The sequence below is a fragment of the Chelonus insularis genome, unplaced genomic scaffold, assembly GCF_013357705.1.
Source record: "Chelonus insularis isolate UGA/USDA-ARS -01 unplaced genomic scaffold, ASM1335770v1 contig_94_pilon, whole genome shotgun sequence".
Classification (NCBI taxonomy): domain Eukaryota; kingdom Metazoa; phylum Arthropoda; class Insecta; order Hymenoptera; family Braconidae; genus Chelonus; species Chelonus insularis.
The window spans coordinates 489,519-511,047 of record NW_023276783.1 but is presented as its reverse complement, the minus strand read 5'-3'; the positions used below and the strand labels follow the sequence as shown (position 1 = coordinate 511,047).

The following is a 21,529-nucleotide window of genomic DNA, read 5'->3' as shown; positions in this document are numbered from 1 at the left end:
CCTTAAATAATTGTTTTACTATTAAATAATCATGAATAAATATTTTTTTAACTGTAATTTTTCTATAACAATGGATAAACAATCAAAATCTTTCACTTTTGTAAAAATACATTGAATTAAATGTCATTTATTTCAATTAATTCACTTAAAATGCTTTAAATAAATGAGTTATTATTCAGTTCATAGTCTTCATGATTGTAGAAAGTACAATAAAAATTATCAATTCACTCGCACAGGTGAAAAATATAAAAAATGAGTAGAAAGTAATTAGACAATGCCTTTAATGTTTAAATCGCGCCAATTTGTGTGAGTTTGAATTGTGAGCTACTGGTTTTGATTGGATGCTTTTAAGTGACCACATGATTAATTTTAAGCTTACGATTGGTTATTTTTGCAAACGGCGCGGTCCATGTGCGCCTCAGTTCATGCTGTTGTGGACAATGGCGACCATAGCGACGTTTCGATTAAAGTGACATCCCGCTCATTGAACTTTGTGGATTAATCTATTTTATTGTCTATGTTGTTGTGATCTTGTAAATATAATTGCGTGATAATTTATCGAAATAATTTATTCATTTAGATACGCTACGCGAATGTGGAGATATATGGTATGGCGGTGAACGCAAACGTTATCTCCAGCGACATAAGTCGAAGAAATCCACATGATGAATATGAAATCATTCAGAGAATTGGCAGTGGAACTTATGGAGATGTTTATAAGGTATTTATTATTATATTTAATTTACTTTAATTCAATTTTTTCTATAATGGACATTAATTGTGTAGGCTAAAAGACTGTCGATGAATGATCTTGCTGCCATAAAGGTTATCAAATTAGAACCAGGTAATATGTCAGCTGCTATTAGATTTATGAATTCATAACAGTAAATTAGTGGTTGATAAATATTTTACATTCTTAATAAAATTTTATTTTCATTTTAGGCGATGATTTTGCGATGATTCAGCAGGAAATTTTGATGATGAAGGATTGTCGACATCCGAATATCATTGCTTACTATGGCAGTTATTTGAGACGTGATAAGCTGTGGATTTGCATGGAATATTGTGGTGGAGGATCCTTACAAGATATATATCATAGTGAGTATTCAATAATTATTAATTATTAATGAAATGAATTTTTCCTAATTTAAATATTCTTTTAGTTACGGGTCCATTGACTGAAATTCAAATAGCTTTTATGTGTCGAGAAACTCTACTTGGACTGGCCTATCTTCATGGCATGGGAAAGATGCATAGAGACATCAAAGGAGCTAATATTTTATTAACTGAAGCTGGAGATGTAAAACTTGCTGACTTTGGTGTTTCTGCACAAATAACCGCAACTATTAATAAACGAAAGAGTTTCATTGGCACACCATACTGGATGGCACCAGAGGTATTATAATAATAAATTGTTAATTTTGATGCATTCAATCGAGTTATGACATTCAAGTACTTGATGCTATTTTTCACTCAATAGGTTGCAGCTGTTGAACGCAAAGGTGGATATAACCAGTTATGTGATATATGGGCCTGTGGTATTACGGCGATAGAATTAGCCGAATTACAACCCCCAATGTTTGATTTACATCCTATGCGAGCACTATTTCTTATGTCCAAATCGGGATTTAAACCTCCAACACTTAAAGATCGCGACAAATGGAGTCCTACATTTCATAATTTTGTTAAAGTTGCACTCACAAAGAATCCTAAGAAACGACCTACGGCAGAAAAATTATTAGAGGTAATTGTATTATTCTCGTGCAATGATAAGTAAAAGATAAGGATAGATGTTTAAGATAGCATAATTGAAATCTTTATTGTTGTTAATTTGTCATTATATTATTATTATTGGCTGTGTAGCATGCATTTTTCCAAGGAGAAATGAGTAAAAGGCTGGCATTAGAATTATTACAAAAAGTTTCAAATCCAAGCCACATGTTTACTGACTTAGAGGCTGACGAAGATGGAGCTGTGCCAAATGTACCTCAAAGAATAGCTTCGAGACACACAACAAGACCAAGACCAAAGAGTCCGACTTTCCAATTAGACAGTGATGGTAAATCACTATTATTTTTTCCAAATAAATATGATATCTATTTATTTTATAATATGTTATGGTTTAGATCAAATTAATCTTGACGGTGGAACACTTCTACGAGATGCTGCTTCACTACCAATTGATAAAGATAATGCTGTTTGGGATATTATGGATATCATGAATAATGTTAAGGTATATTAATTCCTTTTAGAAATCCAACAATTGAAATATTCAAAATTTATGATTTATTGAAAATAAATATATTTTTTGTAAATTTTTAAGATTTTATATTCTTATAGACTGTTCATAACTGTGATGTTCATCCTGACTGTGGTATCGGTACAGCATTTGATGACGTCCCAGAAAAGTGAGTAATTTACTTTATTAAATGAATGAACAGCTGATTACGGCAAAAAAAAAATCATAAGCAAACCAGCAAAAGATTATTTTATAAAAAATGATTTCTACTTAACTATTGGAATAATGACGGACTTAACGACGAAAGTACAAGAACCACACGAGTCTGTTATTAGTAATTTAATGTTGAATTAGGCATATGGCACGGTTGCTTTTGCTATTTTATTTATAATTATTTAATGCTCTACGGCAATTTAGCTTCATCTGTATACATCTTTCTTTATTATTTAATTTAGATTTCATTCATTGAAATTAATTTAAGTTAATTATTGTAGTGCTTGCATCATTTAGTTTAGTTTTGTTTTACTGTTTTTTGAATGTTTAAAATTTTTTCTAACAACTTGAGGAATCAACGATAATTCAGTATTTCAGTGATGAAACTATTTTTTGGTAATTTTTATGTCATTTCTCTCAACAGGAGTCTATTGCAGTACATTGATGAGGAGTTATTGCTAAGGTATCGGCAGGTAACCTTTTTCCTTGCCCCTGGCACTAATTTCTTTTTCATTTCATGCATTATATTTTAATTTCAACTGTTAATCATCATTTATAAATTATTAATCATTAATCATGATATCATTGAAAAAAACTCTATCCTGTACAAATACTCGTGCAGTTTAATTGAAGAAGAATGTACGAAAAATCCATTATTAGTTATTTTATTGCTTGTTGCCCGTCTTGCATTTAATTTGTAAAAATAGTGAGGATAATTATAACAACCTTAATCTAAAGAGTGTATTAATCGAGCATGGGTTTTTAATAACCAGTAGATTGATAATAATTGATAAACAAACTCGTTAATAATATGGTCTTGTACTTAGTAGTTTGGAAAATTTTAAATGTAATCAAAGAGAAAATACCAAAAAAAGTATCTAATTAATTAATGTTAATATTAATTTAATAAATACTATTTAACGTGAGAAATAAAAGGATGATTAAATATAAACGATCGACAATTAATTGAGTCAATATGAAGGTAATTCATCAGATTGTGGATGACATTAGTTTTATATGTGCAGGGGAAATGCAATGTCAATGGTTGATGGGCATTGCGACCAGCTATACTCCCTGCAGTAAGTATTTCAATGCAATGCTAGACTCTCAGTTTTATTATTTTCATTTCTTCTCAGTTTCCTTATTTACTGATTTACGAAATTACGAGTAATTATTCTTCTTATCTTAACTTACTTTCTAATCATGCCTATGAAAATGGTAGATATCTGAAGACTTTATATTATTTAATGATATTTATGTTGTATTTGTTTCTAATCAAGTATCCATTGACATGAATTTTTTTTTCACACAATTAATCCATCATTTTATGTCAATTAGTGATGAATGAGTTGTTCTTGTTGCTATTATTGTTTAAAATAATGAAATATTTAATATGAATTTATTTTTATGTCAATTTTTTTTTCTACATGCTTATGTGAAACAAACGGGAGTATAGAATATTAAACTATGCATTTCTTTCAGAGCCACACTTCCACTTGGCGAATCTTCTAATGAATGCGAAGTACATCGGAGTTTCTATTCCAATTTAACTGGTAAGTACAGCATATTTAGAATACTTCAAGATGTATAATTTTCACATGCTAACAATGTGCAACTTTACTTGGTACATTCAATGCAAATTAATCTAGTGTATACCTTTTCATTAAATGCTTCTAGCGTTTTTATATTAATTGAACCATTAATTTTATTATTATATTATATTAGTGCTATAATTATGTAAATTTTCAAACTAGCATGCGAGCGCATGTATTTATAGCAAAATTTACGACTTATTTATTCAATTATTTTTTTACAGTGATTAGTGAAAGTAATTTTTTTAAATATTTTCATTACTCTAAATTTTTTAAAGGTCTTTCTGAAAAAAATCTGGATGACTGGAATATAATACTCATCTTTATGTTTATTAAATATTATTAAAGCTGAAATTTCTGCTTTTGTGGAAAAGAACTATTATTTTTTTAATTGAAGAAAAAACAAAGAGTATTTTATGCTTCTATTTAGATTAGAGTATTTATAGCGATTTTGTTTTTAATCTAACTAAAAAGCTGTAGCGTAAAAAGTAGGTTGGGTGTATAGGGTCACAAGCAAGTCCCAGGCGTCACAGCTCTGTGGACGAGTTGTATGGTCTGGTGAGCGGTTCCTTGTCAATATCATCCGGAAACACTTCACGTCAGCGTTCATTATCGGACAGTGGGCCTAGAGATGATTCTTCACGATGTAATGGTAGGAGCACGCACCTTGAATTTAGAGCATGCTCTAGATCGCACATAATTACATATTGTAGCTCTTAGAACATCTTAATAGATTTCAATTATTTTATTTGTCTTTTACTTACACATCTAAACATTTCATTTTCTATTCAACATAGTCAATCATCTGTGTCTTTTGAAGTAACTTTTACTAACTGATGTCATGCCATTTAACTTAGGTGATAAAGAGTCATCGAGCCATGGCGATGAAGAAGGTGTTGGACCTGATTTACTTTCTGACACTCCACCTGTTCCTCCACGACGAAGGGATCGAAAGAGACACACTCCTCCGAGACCTACAAGCAATGGGTTACCACCAACACCAAAGGTTCACATGGGAGCATGTTTTTCTAAGGTAATTTTGTTTGTTAACTTTTTTTTCTTATGTAATCTATTCACATTAATTCTTTTAAGGTATTCAATGGTTGCCCCTTAAGAATACATTGTACCGCAAGTTGGATTCATCCGGATACTAGAGATCAGCACTTGTTAATTGCTGCTGAAGAGGGAATTTACAATTTAAATCTCAATGAGCTCCATGAAACAGCAATTGACCAACTGTATCCTAGACGTACAATATGGATGTATGTTATTAAAGATGTTTTAATGTCTTTATCAGGTAGAGAAGAGTGTTTCTATAAATAATACATATTATTTTTTAAATATTACTATTTTCATTTTCAATATTTTTTTAGGAAAAACACCGCAATTATATAGACATGATCTATTAGCAATGCAAAGTAAGCAAACTCATAGGTTTTCTTTGCATATGAATAAAATACCGGAAAGATTAGTTCCAAGAAAATTTGCTTTAACAACTAAAGTACCTGATACAAAAGGTTGCAGCAAATGCTGCGTTGGTAGAAATCCTTACAATGGGTATGTTAATTTTTTTTTTTTTTTTGATAACTAAAGTAAATTATTCAATAATTTTATTATTATAATTATTTAGTTATAAGTATCTCTGCGGTGCAATGCCTGCTGGAATATTTTTGATGCAGTGGTATGATCCACTGAATAAATTTATGCTGCTAAAACATTTCGAATGTTCACTACCTTCACCACTAAATGTTTTCGAAATGATTATCACACCAGAAATGGAATATCCAATGGTTTGCGTATCTGTTAAACAAGCTTATCAACAAAATAAATTAAAACTTGATTTAATAAATATGAACTCTGGCGCTAGCTGGTTTCATAGTGATGAATTAGAGGATATAGACGGCTCAGGTATTATTTATTTATAGAATATTTAAATTGTTTTTTTACCAATTAATTAAATGAATATTTTACTGATCTATTTTATAGCGACTGTTATTCCAAGAAGAGAAAATTTACAAGTAATAAATGTCACGCAATTTGAAAAAGATTCTATTCTTGTCTGTTATGACAGTAAGGATAATTTGCAATTTTGAATAATCATATTTTTTCAAACTTTAATAAGTAATAATTTTGTATATCTTAATTTATAGATGTTGTTAAGTTTGTAACATTACAAGGAAAACCACGGACAAGTAAAAAACAGTTATCTGAGTTACAATTCAATTTCCAAATCGAATCAATCAGTGAGTATTTTTCATTCTATAAAAAGAGAACATTGAGAAATTAGATCGACTATCTTAATCTTTTTATTTGCTCCATAAATAAATATAGAGTGATTACCATAATTATAAACGTAATCTCAAAGATGTAAAAGTCGATTTAAAACCTTGTCGTCATTCTTTCTTTTACATTAATCATACAACTTTTTAACATATACTTTCCGGTTTATGTAGTTTGTCTACCTGACAGCGTGCTAGCATTTCATAAGCATGGAATGCAAGGGAGAAGTTATAAAAATGGAGAAATAACACAGGAAATAAGTGATCCAAGTCGAACATACAGATTACTGGGTTCTGACAAGTACGTTAATCTTGATCGATTTATAAAATCTCTAAGTCTATAAATAGATGATTAGTTCCAGTTTATTTATAAAATCAATTTTTCTTTGTTTTTAGAGTGGTAATGTTAGAAAGTCATTTAGTCCATTCAGGCACATTAACAGAATCCGAAGGAGCAGATTTGTATATACTCGCTGGACATGAAGCCAGCTATTAATTTTCAAGTTCCGGTTCTGTTTTGCCAATAAAACGGGTTTGTGCATCAAACGGAGTATAAATACTATTAAAAGTAAGTTGATGTTTACGAGAAATAGGGAAAGCATGCAGTTTTGTGATTAAATTCAAACTCCCGTTTATTACTAAATAAGGAGACAATGATTGAAACCTGTAGGTGATTAGACAAATGTATGTAATTTAGGGATCTACGCCTTTATATTTCTTTAATAAGCATCAGATTTTTAATTACTGGGATAATGTGATATGAAAAGAAATTCCAGTTAAAAAGACGATTTTTTCATTATTTCTTACATACTCAAACGTTAACTTTTTCTTTTGATTATTACTGATTGAACACAAGTAGGAAAATCATTTTATCAATTGGTGCATAATTAATAATTGCAGCAATAATAGGAATGACATTAGTCATTTTTATTGTTATCTTTTATCTATTATGTATTTATTATCAGATTAAATTTCATTATAGTTCTGATATTAATTTACCAAAGTATTCAATTAATGAATTAATTAACGATTTATTGTAGTATTAATAAAGTATTCGATGACAATTATGCAAGTATGGAAATACTACCTTCAATTTTAAAGTGAACTTTGATAGAAAAAAGTAAGTGAAAAAAGAGAAGTTAACTTTTCATTTAATTCAATAGTTAGATTATAATAAATGTGACGGGATATCATTTTTAATAATTTATTAAATTTTCAAAAATATTTTTTTTAAAGCCTTTGATATTAACAAAATTGTTAATGAATTTTAATCACTTTAATTTGGCGCGAAGTTTTATGAAAATAAATACTTGTCTTAAAAAAAAAATTTTGCCAATTAGGTAAACGAAAAGAGAAAATTAAGTAAATGATATTAGAGTGCCGCGAGCATAAGTGGTGTAAACGTAAGACTACAGTTGAAATGCTGATGAATGTTACATTTGTCAAATTTATTTATTCTTGTATGTATGTATAGAAATGTTTAATTGATATGAATAATAATTATAAGAATAAAGAGCTAAATTATGCGGAGATAAAATAATGAAAATTTTAAGAAAAAGTGTAAATATGTATAGATATTGGAAAATCAAAAAGATATACGTATAAGTAAATAAAGTATTTACACCACAAATGCTATGGACATAAGGAACTGCTAAACCATTGTTATTGATTGCTGAAAGAAAATAGCCACGCTGATAAATTATAAAATGTCAAAGAAAATACATAATAGGTAGATTAGCAGAAGAAAACGTTATTCTTATAAAAAAGAACACCAATTTAACAATTATCAACTCAATTTAACTAATAATAAATAGAAATCGATACGATCGATGTACTAATTAAATTTTAAAAGATCCATTTAAACAATTACATACTTGAATGTCTTCCCCTTTAAGTACGTAATTAAATTTAAACACGTTTTACAATAAAAATACAATCCCAGCTATCAACAGTTATTAAAAGATTATGTTATAATTAAGTGATTAATTATAATAATATTTAAGGAATAAGTCAGCATTTCGTGTATTTACTTATTATCATTGTAATTATTATAATAATTATTATTGTAATTTCTTCTTAATTTTTGGAGAAAATTTAAACATATCCTCGAGCAGTGATAAAACATTGCCGGATCTCAAACTTGTAATATTTTTTATTTAACAAAATAATCTTTCCGATTACTGTATTATATATTTTGTTGACAGATTTTTTTATTAATATCAAGACAATAATTTTATGTAATCAAGAATGGGCATTTTATAATGAAATATTCATGATACTAATATTTTATTCACCAATCACCAACTCTAGTAATCATTAAATGTCCTATCGATTAATTTGAATTATAAAGGAAAAGATAAAATATCATTTTTATTTTTCGAATGAAAGATTAGAATTGTAGCGCCCGAATATTTTTCGTGAATTTATGAGAAATAAAGTCTTTTCAATATTAAAAAATAGCACAGCGAAAAATGTACCTGCTCGATATGACCAGATTAATATTGGCTTTGTCTCAAAATATATTTTTTTCCAAATATAATAATCCAGGTACGTTGTGTTGGATTTATTAACATATTCATATTGACAGTAATTATTTTTTTTATAATTTTTCAAAAAAATTCATGAGACAAAGCTATATTTTAAAAGAATTCACAACAAATAGGATGAAAAGTATATGATATAAACCTATAACATAGCAAGCGAATAAATATGTATATATATATATACATTTTGCTTAGACAATGAATTCTCAAAAACTCATTAGATTGAAAAAATTCGAAATTACAAAAATTTCCATGTTGTGAAATTTTAAAATAAACATATAATTATGATTAAACAACAAACAATTGTATTTCGCCAATTTCTGTAGATGACATGGTAAAAAAATACCTCAAAAATATCTTCTAATATTCAGGTAATAATTGATTGAAGTTTAAAAAAATAAAATGTATAGAAAGAGAAGATGAAAAGAAACAAATGAGATAAAAATTATTCTTGCAATAATAAAATCTAAAACATTCTCTATTAAGCACGTAATATGATAGAATAGATTGACTTTTATCATTAGTAAAATGTATCAAACAAATTTTTGTTTAAACCCAACATTAAATTAATAAAAGTATTAAGAAAAGTCGAAAATAGTAATACAGTGAACAGAACACCATAAAGATGAGATTATTATCGAAATAACTATACATAAAAACCATGAAATAAATATTAATAATACAATAATGATGGACTGATATTTGGGAAATAGCAGAATAAAATAGGATATATTATAGTCAGTGGCATGTAAGAGGAATAGAGGATTTTAAAGTAATCAATACACCTTTTTACAGTTGCACATACTGTGTATTAACATTGTTTCATTTTGCCGAACAATAATTTTTATCGTAGGATATTTGTATAAATACAGTATTGCGAAAAATAATTTATTATCATTAGAATTATTATGAAATATTATTATCAATGATAATAATAGCCTACTATTTATTTACTTATATGTACACACACGACTAGCCAAAATTTTATTGTAAATAGAAAAGTTCTCTTAATAAAAACGTATCTCAAAATATAAACTAAATAATTTGTTTAATCATGACACTTTAAGCAATATTTTCCATATGCTTATTTCGTAATTAGAGTATAAAAATTTTCTTTCTATCATTTATCTAATAATGTATCATTATAAAGTAATAATATACTTTATGTATAGCTAAATAAATTTAGTTTTCATGCATTATTAATGCTCACAATTATTTCACATTTAATTAAATATGTGAAAATGTTTTTTATTGCCACTTTTCTGAGATATGAATACTAATTTCTTTCGTATACTAACGTAATTGTACTTTATGGCAAAAAGTTGACTTTCATTTCCCTAATTTGTTCAATATAAAAAAAATTATTGCTTAAATTATTGGCGGAAAATACTGATATGTACTATCAGTAATGAATTCGTTTACAAAATTATTCTATTTTTATTATAAGGTTTCAATTTGAGCCTGTAATTGACCAACCATTCTTTTAACCCATCCTGCTTGACTCTGTCCTGCCGATATATCATTCTTATCATCTTCAATACTATTTTTTATTTTTAATGGCTTGACCGCTGTAGAGTACATCGATTTGTTAGATATTTCTTTTGATACTGAAGTTTTAAAGCTTGGATTTTGTTCATCATTGTTGTCATTTATTATTTTTGTACGCAAAATTAATTTTTCTGGTTTCGGTGGTGTATCAGGTTTAGAATTCTCAAGTCGTTCACCTTTTATCCTATCAGACGTATAATTTTCATTTTTAATTTTACGCTTCATAGGAACTGGAGGTGCCACTTTTTGTTTGATGAAAGCACTTGACATATCATTTTTAATATTATTACTACTACTGTTACCAGTATCATTATTACATATGTTTGATGAAAATTGTGATAAAGTAATTTCTTCAACATCGCTAAATATTGCACTATCCCTGAAAGCATCGTCAGTCTCATCAACATAATTCTCAATTGATTCGAAACATTTTTCATAAAAATTTTCACCATCACTAAGAAGTCTTTGTTTATCACTAGATGTCTCATCTTGATTCGTTTCTATTTTTAGATTTGAAACAGAATTCACAAGCGATGAGGATACATTGTCAGCATTATTAGACTCTGATCGTTTAGTATCGAAGAAAAGAACTGACGGGTCTGCATAATCCGCTTGTGCAATTCTTGCACCGAGCCCGGAACTTCCTTGTTTATAATATAGAGATGAACTCTCAAGGAAAGAATTATGGCTAGACAAGCATCCAACAGTTGGCTCATCAATGTCCGTGAATGATTCTCTTGACGACAATCTTGATTTAAATTTTTTCTTTTTAAATTTTGTATTATTTTTATTTGATGGTGATGATAAAGGTTTTTTATCGAAATCAGTACATTCGAGAGTTTCAGCACTAGCTGTTGACCGAAGTCCTTGTAATCGACTTCCGGCTTTCGATAGAACGTTTTTCAACATTGTGCTTCCGCTGATATTTGCTCGATAAATTTTATGATCAGGATGAATATTTGTTGAATGAACATCCGAATCTACATCAGTTAAATTATCGTCAATAGAGCAAAAAAATGATGAGGATGTTGAAGAAACTGAGATTGGAAATTTAGCTATTTTTTCTTCAGGCTGATAAGAAGATGCATATCTCTCCATATCTTCTAGATTTATTTCAGCCGGTTTATCTGATGCAATCGTGAATGGTCTTTCACTTAGAGGCTTTCCGTCTCTCTGCAGGAATCTAGCTTTAGTAATACCTTGTGGAGGATTTGGACTGATTTGAAAACTTCGAGGTAATGAACCACTTTTAAGTGGTGATGTTGGCAAGCCTTCACAAAGTTTCGTTAACCAAATAGCTGGGCGTGTTGGACTGTCATGATTGCCAGTTCTTGATCGATTTTCCGTGTTTAAATCACTCCAAATATGTTGCAAGTTATCGTAATTGCCGAAATTGCTTTCTGAACTTTCATTTGCAGTGAGATTTACTTTCGTTTTATTTTTATCTTCGTCATTATTGAATTCCTCAACTTTTTCATCAGTAGTATCATTCATTTTCTCTTCACCTCCCGAATTTTCTCTCATACGTAAAGCCGTTCTAATTATTTTACTTTCAGTCACAATACTCTGTCTTTTAAATGCCTCAAATACAGCTTTTTTTTCATGAACTCGATTAACTTTATTTTTAGAAATAATATCCGATTTTTCACTATCAGTATGAAGATTGTTATATTGTAATTGTAAATTCGATTGATTTTCACGGGACAATGGAGGTGAAAGACTATTCCATGCATTATTAGATCTCAAAAATCGATGTTCACGGCGGATATTCCGTATTGGCCGATTACTTTTACCTATATTATTACTATTACTATTATTATGCATATTATTATTGTTATTGACACTAGTTCCAAAGTCTGTTGAATAATTTTGTTCACCATTATCACTGTCATCAGATGTGTCAACGGATCTCTGATGTTTTTTAAAACGTTGTTGTCTAACATTAGCTAAACTATTTGTTCTTTGCTTCTCCAATAATCTTTGGAATTCTTGATTTTGCATGAGAATGTGCCCAACTATTTCTTCAACGGTTCGTACCTGAGTTTTCTGTTCATTAACATCTTTGGTATTCGCTACCGTTAAACTTTTACTTGCTAATGTACTTTGTGACTCGTTTGAATTATCATTTTCATTTGTTGAATTGACGTTTATTACTTCCCCTTGTGTAGCTGATTCTGATTGCGAAATGGTTTCACTTTTTTCTTCATCGTCTGACTGATTAAATGATACGTAAGACTGGAAGCCTGGTTCAGATTTTCGACGCCAATTAGTGAAACGATCTTTTACTTTGGATGCACGTCCACTATCTAACGATCGATTAAGACTTGGATCTCGACTGCTGTTTCTTGAATTCTCGGCTGATTGCCTTTTTCTTGATGATGGTGGTGAATTTTCTACAGTTAATAATGCTGAATTATCCATTTTACTAAATTTCTTCTTTTGTCTTAATCCTGCTTCGGATCGTCTTCGTTCTTTTTCCACTTTACGTCTCTTTAAATATTCTGGTGGAGCAGAATACAATTTCTTGGCTGATCCTCGATCATTATTGCCATCTTCGTCGTGTTGGGTTTGACCCAACTGAAGTACTAACTGTCTGGCGTGAATTGGAATAACTGCATTATAATTCTCCAGCATTACTCGTTTAATTTGCAATGTCCACTCCCTTTTCTGTTCCAAGTTGCGAGCCTTTTATTGAACGAACAAAAATGTCAACGATTTATATCTTTTCAATAGCTTATTAATCGAATAGTTTTTCAAATGATAAAAAGCTAAATATGCTTACCTGCAATGTGTACTGCAGTCGTGGATTGTCAAAAGGTATGACGTGGAAACTGCATGGTTCTCCCGGGATACTTTCGATTAGCATCAAGTTTGAACACTGAATAATAAAACAAATAAAATTTTAAATGGTCAACATAATTATAATAACTGAATAAAAAGAAACTTATAATTTTTAATGTCATCATAAATAAAAGTAAAATAGTTTTTTAATTAAAAAAAAAAGTTATTTTGTTAATAATATAGATTGAGAAAATGATTTAAAAATTGAAGGGTTTCATTGTGACCTGTTTTTCTTAATTGAAAATAAAAATTACCATAATGTGAGCTTTATAAACAAGCAATCCATCCTCTTTCTTTTTAGTCAGCAGTAGCATTCGTTCAAAGAGAAAGGCATGTCTGGGTGCTTTAGCTCCTCGCATCCTGAATCTTCCTTCGGCAATCAGCTCCCCGCTGGTAGTGAGATCAGGCCCGGGCCATCCGTATAATAATGATTGAATTTCCTGTACACGAACCGCGTGCTCGTGACGACGTTTCATGGCATTTATATGTTTAGCAATTCCAGTCATAGCAGCTAACGCTTCCTCAATGGCATTTCTATCATCTTTCATATCCTTTCTCTTCTCATCGGCTTCATATTCCTTGGATAAATTTTCCAAGAGTAAGTGATACTTTAAAATTCTTTGTACCGGTTTCAAAAGAAACGATCCAAGTGGTAATGCGTGACCTAATGCTGCTTGTCTTTCGCGAAAAGCTTTAGCTGTATCTTCACGACTCATTAAATCGGTCAATACCGACACTGTTCTTGGATAATTCGTACAGTATTCAGTGTAAACCTTGAAACCCGCATTATGTTTCGTAAATGTGTGCGCAACGCTTACGGGATCTAAACCACAGGCCTCGATTTCCTTGAGAAACTCTCCATTAAACCTAAATATATCTTCAATGTTACTGAATAAATGATTAAGTTGCAATTGCTGTACTAGACAAGCTGGTTCATCACGCCAAAATATCAGATAGCCTTCAATTACTTGTCGAAGATGTTCAACATAAACAGCCTCAGTGTCTACAATCTCCAATAAAACTCTTTCAACAGGGTTACGTTGTGGATCGTAATATCGTGCACGATGATATAAAAGTGGTGAACCTTTAGCACTACTATTTCTTTCTTCATTCTCTCCATTTTCAGCTCTGCAGCTGACTCCTGATGTCGTCATGACTCCACTATCACCTGACCCTAAAGTAAATATAAACGATTCTTTAGATGCAAAAAAAAATAATAGAAATTTTTTGATGTACCATTAAAGTCGTTTGTTTTTCTCAGGAATTGAAACAAGTAGTGAGTGAGTGTGATGAAGTAACAATGTGACAATGTAACCACTAACCTTGGGAGCTGGCACAGGTATCGGCCAGTGACTCGACAGATGCCAAATACGGATTAGCGGAACAAGCGTTTCCTTGATTACTGCATCCACTTGAGGACGTGCTTGAAGCAATTGAGCTGCCAGAGAGGGGTCTATCGAGGTGTTTACGTCTTCTACCATACTCCGGCATCAATCCAGTGGTCATCTCACAGCAATACATCGGCTTGTCATCATTAGTAGACCCTACTGGTGTACTCTCGTTGTCTCTTTCAGCATTACAAACAGTTATTTCCACACGACTGCAAGCTGCTGGCTCGACTGTGGCGTCTGCAGACTGGATTCGTTGTTGCTCTTGCATCGTTGGTAGTTCACGTTGCGAGTTGGCACAGATGTGACCGAATATGGAGTTGCGCTGAGAATGTGCTACCAGACTCAAGCGTTTTTGAATCGCTGCTGGTATTTGCTCCCCGTGGTTACTCTCAGCCTTTCGCGCTAACTCATCAAACATCCCAAGTAACTGCGGTACCAAGTCTGTCGACGTTCCTGCAAACAAATATTTTTTTTTTTCTAGTACTTTTATTTGTTTGATTTTTCGCATGTATAAACTTGGGGTGAAACAGGATGCTCGTCAGGACTTAAACGAGAAACTTTGTACACAATCCAGAGCAAAATATTTCTTACCAACTACTGCCGTGACTGCAAGCACACGACTTGCACATGCAACGGCTTCTATACCACACATATAGGAGCATTGAACCCGGAGAGCATTAGCTCCTGCTTCTTTCTCTGCTCCTACATCGATATTAATACACTTTTTATTACCATTTCATTCAAAGATCTAACATTTCCGGAATATTACTTAAACTGTCATTTTTAATTCTAACCATAAAGTTACACTCTGTTTTATAATTTTATACATCGTTACCAGCTTTCAAACGTCTCTGGGATATGAATCATTTAATTATAGCTCAGTTATATTAATGATTTTACAATCAGTTGATAATAAATTATGTGTATTTGAAGTAGTGATGGGCAATCCTGAGTACGTTTGTATTTTTAGTTCAGTTAAAATACTTGAATCGGTTATTTCAAAAACTACGTCAGCTATTTTATCAGTCTTTTGATAATCTACTAAATTAGCTCTAAAAAGTCTGGTAAATAAATCAAATTTTTAACCATATATTTACTTTGACAATAGATTATTTCAAGAAGTAATTATCTAAGATAAGATTTAGCAAAGTATTATCCTAGTAGTTCGTATTTGATACTTAGAAAATATTAATTCGTCAATCAATGACTCAACAATGGGCTTCTTTAGAGTTCTAAGTGATATACTGAAGTATTATAGAAGTAATAAACCAAGCCAAAAGATGATTTATTTCACACTAATATTGAAAATAATACACCAAGAACTCTAAGCATAATATTAGGGTCAAAAATAGTTCAAGATATTTTAGTAAAGATCACTACAGTAGCCCCTCAGTGAAATGAGCAGCGATAATCTTCTCCTACTGCTCTATCATCTATTCTATATCATGTGAACGATACTAATCACTATATTTTGAATGTTTAGCACATGGAATAAAAGCATATCAACAGCTATTTATACAACTTCTTTGATAGGCATGATCCGGTGTTCTTTCAGGCGCCAAATAAACATACCATTCAACACGGATGTAGCCAAGACATGACACTTGCGCAACGGTCTGCATTTTCGAGACTCCAAGTGGTGTCACGTGTCCAAGCGACATTCCACGTGAGTGGTAGGCTTTAAGAGCTCAACTACATCAATCACTTCCCCTCGCTTTCTTTATCTGTTACAACAGATAAAGAAATGAAAAAAAAATGGAACATTGATTTGTTTAAAAAATTGGTGATTTGTGACAAATGTAACAAAGGCGGGTGGAAATCCCACTGAAGGCGAGAAGGCATTCGCGTTCCATAGGATGAATCACGAGTATCTATAAGGTTTACATTGGCGTCGAGTTTCATATTTTCTCTCGTGACTTTGAGTATCTTTTTTCCAAGTTAATCCTTGAATTTTTTTTTCTATTCTTTTATAAATAATTATTAGACTGTAGATATTAACCAATTATCTGCTAATACCTCATTAATCCTAGCTTTTTAATGTCAGTCATTCAATTAAACTGTATATTTAATTAAATTTTAATGCTGCTATATATCAAGTATTATCACGACCCAATTTTTCCTCAGACAATTTAAACAATTATCAAACCCATTCGGGTTCTTGATTATTTTCTAGCAATATAATTAGTCACACTTTTGTCTATACTTCAGACTTTGTAATATGTTATTAAGTTGATTACATAAAAAATATCCGCATTTAAAATGTCGAAATCACTATTGTTTTCTATTTAAACCTCTAACTAATGATAATTTAAATTTTCTGGTGAAAATGAATAAGTAACTAAATGTTGTTATATTCACTCCTACACATTAAAACTTATATTATTTTCAAATCCATGAACAAAAGTAGATATTTGTATCAAGTTGATTACACACTATAAGTATTTATCTGTGATTAAGTGGCATGAAGATAAGACATCAGTTAATCTATTTATCTTTTTAAATAAATTATCTTTGTGCAAAACCTCTATTATTTAGTGTTTAATTAATAAAAGTTGAGCAAAAATAATTTAAAATAAATAAACTGTTGATATTAGTTTGAGATTAAATCTGATTATTCTTATATGAGACTTTCACTCACATTTAAATAACTTTGCTATCTTTTCTATCACGTATTACTCACGTTTACAACGCGCTCAACAACATAAGTTTTATGCTTAATGTTGTTCTAGGTAATGTGTAGTTGAGATTTTAAACGCGAGTTGCTTTCCATCTGAGCAACAGGTAGACACTAAAGAGATAGGAGTTCTTCTAATGTTGCTGTGAGTACTCCAAGCCACTCACCAGTCAATTCTAATCTAGCTATCCAACTGTATATACTTGTTTTAAACTTGAATCTGAGTTTATAGTATTAATGTGAAAAAACATTCAACTACCGAATGACTACTACTCACTATTTAACTAACTCCAACAATTCCCTCTAGATCTGCACGCTTTGAAGTATCAGACAATGGAGGAGAGGGAAAGATTCATCATCACGATTAATGACGACGCAACTAGCTATATGTTGTATATATTCTTGCTGTGACTCATTGACTGCCAATCGTGCTTCGGCTAGGCTTGTAGCTTTATGCAAAGAACATTGTATCAATTAAGAATGAAGAAGGATGATATGAATGAATTTATAATTATCAGAGATAAGCGTTGGAATTTTTATGAGAGGATTAAATCTTCGAGGAAGTCATGTTGATGATAAATTGATGCGACAATCATTTCTGTTATATATTGTACTTGTTTTACATTTATAAATTTCATCAGAGTAATAAATTATTCATTTTTTACTACTTCTTTGATGATAAATTTCAGTATTTAAAATTTTAAAAAAAAATGTAACGTTAAAAATATTTCATATGTTTTAGTTTTAGAGTATAAAGAGTGGTTCAAAAAATATAAAAAGATTATTTGAACATAAAAGTTTTAAATATAGATAAAAAAAAAGTAAAAGAATGGTTAAGATAATATTGAGATTACATTGAAGAATTTGGGAAGCGTCGTGAAAAAAAGTAGCAATTTTTTTTCGTAATGTTTAAATATTTCAAGAATTTAAGAGTATATTTACATAAAGTATTCATTAGTACCCAAGTCTCTCATTATGGATATTTTTTTCTCTTTATCCGCAGTGTAACACGTTTTTACAGCTCTTTTTATTTTATTTTTATGTATAATGAGAGAAAAAAATACAATTTTGTTTTTTTCTTTAGAATTTCTGTGAATAACAAAAATAAAGAAATCAATTCAGCATAATGATTTGCTGATTATAATTCAACTCTAAAACTATTAAATCTTCTTTATCATTTTATAACTGATTCCCTGCTGGAGTACATATCTAATCTAAGCTAAAAGACCTAGAAAAATAATATTCTCATAAATTTAACTATGACATATTATTTATAAAAAATTTTTCTATCAAGATCCAAACGTTTCCTGAAATCTAGCAGAAAATATAAGACTTATTTCAGTTGCAATTGCACAGAAGAAATTTTTAAAGCTTATAAAATAGTTGGAGGCATAGTTGATGGATGCAGTAGATAATCTAACGGAAGTATAAGCGACTGGCGATTTGAGAAAATTGCTAATAGGCATGGAATTGGTGAGAGTTAGGTATAATATGTGAGTTGAATATGTTCAGTAAATGTTGAATGCTGTTGAAGACAATTATTGAGTCTGATACGCGTACAAATAAGTTGGCTCTACATCGAATCGTCCGAAAGTGGAATGCTTGGCATCAATGTGGCGCCACGCTTGGCGTTGAATGCTCTCTCTTATGTCTCGGATATCCGACGGCGGATCTTTTTTCTTGGGTGAAACGGCGCCTTGCATTTCGCATCTCTTACTACTGCATCTTTTAAAAAGACATGATCTCGACTTGTATTGGATTTTCCGTTACATTCACCGTGAACAACTAGCAACAAGACCTCGTACTTGATGTTGATTTTAGTCAACTTGATTGCCCTGATTCCTTTGATTAAACACGTATTCAGAGCTGATCTTATCGATTTATATACTCCAGCATTAATTCCAGTTTGATAAGATGAAATGGGTCGGAAGTGTAAGGGACATTTGATAACTCAAGTGTGCCTATGTACACTGGCTTCAATATGATACCAAGCTAAAAATACACTCTTTTTCTGATGATCAAGTAGGTACTCCAAGCATACCGGAAGGCTATTCAGGAATATATAAGATATAGATTTCATTTTCATTACAAACACGAATTCCACGGTGTAATGCTATCTGTCTAAAAAGAAATTATAACTCGACCTATTTCTTTTTACCAGCTAATAAAAATATTTCTCAATAACTGGCATTTTTTATTTCATATCAAGATTAAAAATTTACAACTCACATAAAACTTTTATTACACGTTTGACGACAATCGTTTTATTAGCCATATCACAGAGTAGTTATCTCTCTATTTGTTCAAGTATTTAAGTCATGAACACTGAGTGAAATGAAAGAGAAACAAAAAACCAGGTGAAAAAAATGAGAAAAAGTGGTGGATATTGAGCGTCGCGTGACTAGCCGCAGAGAGTTCACGGGGAAGTCGTCGGACCTTCTGGCCACTTTCTTGCATACTAGAACATGGTAGCTGATGCACTATAATAAGACATGGAAAATAAAAGCATCGGGCGAGGTTCTATATGCACGAAAACCGGTCGTATTCACCAAGAAGAAAGGAGCATAGTGTTGCTGGAGCACGATGGAGCAGCTGATCGTCTTCTAATATACAATACACACGTGCGGCACGTGGCTGACGGGTTTTATGGCACAGAGAGTTAAACCAGACTCCACCTTTGCATGAGTATAGCCTACAAAGATAACGAGAACTACGGAATCTCTGTTCTCTATGTGGAAAATGAAACACCACAGCTAAAAATGTACCTACGCCTATGAGAGACTTACGAGAATTAGACTGGCTGAGCCAGAGACACGAGCCAACGCAAAGGAAAGCGCGTGGGAGACGTTCGACGTTGATACTAAGACTTGTATGGGATATTCATTCTCAATCTTGCTGTATATCCATATATTAACCAACAGATTTCATGCTCACATTTCTTTCTTATGTTTCTTTGGAGATACAAAAAAAGTGATATTATAATAGAGTGCAGTTGAAGTACTTAAGAGAGGTTGATGGATCCAGAGATGTTGGAGAAAATAAAATTGATGAGAAAACCGGATCTTACAGCGACATGTTGCGCCTCAGAGCTTTGAGATCATTTACGTTTGGCCTTATACGTAAAACAGCTCACAGCTTCGTCATTGTAAACTTGAAGACTACCTGCAATTGACAGAGGAATGCAGCCGAGACATTTCATGGTTCGTATGGTCTAGAGATTCTTTAAAGACTCTATACATTAATACAATGTATGTGGGTGTACATACAAAGAAGCGATAAAGTCACCATCAATGTGGTTCGTCATAACAACGGTCGACGAACTACTGATAACGATAGGACCTCCGTTGAGCATTCATGTTTTCAGAGAATTATTATTCCAAGCCTTTGGGAAGATGTTTCTTGCATGCTATAACGCTCATATGCATCATTTAACTACACCAGCTATTCAAGCTGCATCCGGCTATTTTTTTCGCGCCCTTTTTATCACATCCTCCAGAATTATTCAAGTGTTGCTATGTATTTTTTGTTGTTCTCTTTTACTGCTACTGATTTTCATCGTATACTTTATCAAATTCTAAATGGTTATGACATTTCATTCATTTTTATTCCTCCATTTAGCTTTTTTTTCTTACATTCAAGCATATCATCTTTTTTTTGCTCAATTATCTTTCATTATATTAAATTGTTGTCATTTGTTTTTATCACTTCAGAAAATAACTAGTGTATTTATAATTACAAATCAATCTTATTATTATGTTAAAAAAGATAAATGGAGTGTTTATGTTGATGGTTGAATTGTTTACTACGTATAATTAATCAATTAGTGTACTATAATTACCAAAAAAGTCTTCCCAGGAGACTGATCCATCAGAGTCGGTTCCAGTATTTACATTAGTTTCGGTTGTTTCTTTCGCCATTGTTTCATCAATTGTTCTATTATATGGTTATTAAATTATCCACTATTTAGATGCATTCTTTTTACAGAAACACTTTTTCGTAACCTATTGATAGAATCAATAAATTACATTATTAACACTTTAAAAGAGAAAACGTTTAATATAATTGTGTTGAAAAAATGAAGAACATACAAAACATCTTCACATCTTGCTCGTATGAGCGCGCGGAACCAACTGAAGACTTCTGAAGACCACGCGAAGTGTTTCGAATGCTTCGGTACTAAACGTCTACGAAAAGCCTCGAGACGTTGAT

At 31.1% G+C, this 21,529-nt stretch overlaps 2 protein-coding genes across 15 annotated transcripts; one reads left to right on the top strand and one right to left on the bottom strand.

Moving 5' to 3' along the window:
• Nucleotides 1-441: 441 nt before the first annotated feature.
• Nucleotides 442-7,903, top strand: hppy (MAP4K3-like protein hppy). Of its 6 annotated transcripts, XM_035092474.1 has the most exons (20): nt 442-721; nt 787-844; nt 943-1,098; nt 1,164-1,396; nt 1,481-1,744; nt 1,864-2,059; nt 2,127-2,233; nt 2,341-2,408; nt 2,877-2,915; nt 3,478-3,531; nt 3,935-4,005; nt 4,550-4,696; nt 4,902-5,077; nt 5,137-5,341; nt 5,418-5,601; nt 5,675-5,952; nt 6,031-6,114; nt 6,195-6,287; nt 6,498-6,624; nt 6,720-7,903. In XM_035092474.1, the coding sequence occupies exons 1-20, from the start codon at nt 611-613 to the stop codon at nt 6,817-6,819; spliced, it is 2,751 nt and encodes a 916-aa protein (XP_034948365.1). In that variant the 5' UTR covers nt 442-610; the 3' UTR covers nt 6,820-7,903. The 6 variants fall into 6 exon arrangements, with proteins under 6 accessions (XP_034948365.1, XP_034948366.1, XP_034948367.1 ...); XM_035092475.1 differs by lacking the exon at nt 2,877-2,915 and having other exon boundaries at nt 611-721; XM_035092476.1 differs by lacking the exon at nt 3,478-3,531 and having other exon boundaries at nt 611-721.
• A 1,776-nt stretch (nt 7,904-9,679) lies between these two features.
• Nucleotides 9,680-21,529, bottom strand: GEFmeso (Guanine nucleotide exchange factor in mesoderm). Of its 9 annotated transcripts, none has more exons than XM_035092465.1 (6): nt 21,409-21,529; nt 21,159-21,321; nt 14,578-15,099; nt 13,510-14,429; nt 13,197-13,292; nt 9,680-13,099 (listed from the first exon to the last, which is right to left on the bottom strand). In XM_035092465.1, the coding sequence occupies exons 2-6, from the start codon at nt 21,235-21,237 to the stop codon at nt 10,307-10,309; spliced, it is 4,410 nt and encodes a 1,469-aa protein (XP_034948356.1). In that variant the 5' UTR covers nt 21,238-21,321; nt 21,409-21,529; the 3' UTR covers nt 9,680-10,306. The 9 variants fall into 9 exon arrangements, with proteins under 9 accessions (XP_034948356.1, XP_034948355.1, XP_034948357.1 ...); XM_035092472.1 differs by lacking the exons at nt 21,159-21,321; nt 21,409-21,529 and adding exons at nt 16,219-16,370; nt 17,488-17,574 and having other exon boundaries at nt 9,681-13,099; XM_035092464.1 differs by having other exon boundaries at nt 21,159-21,480.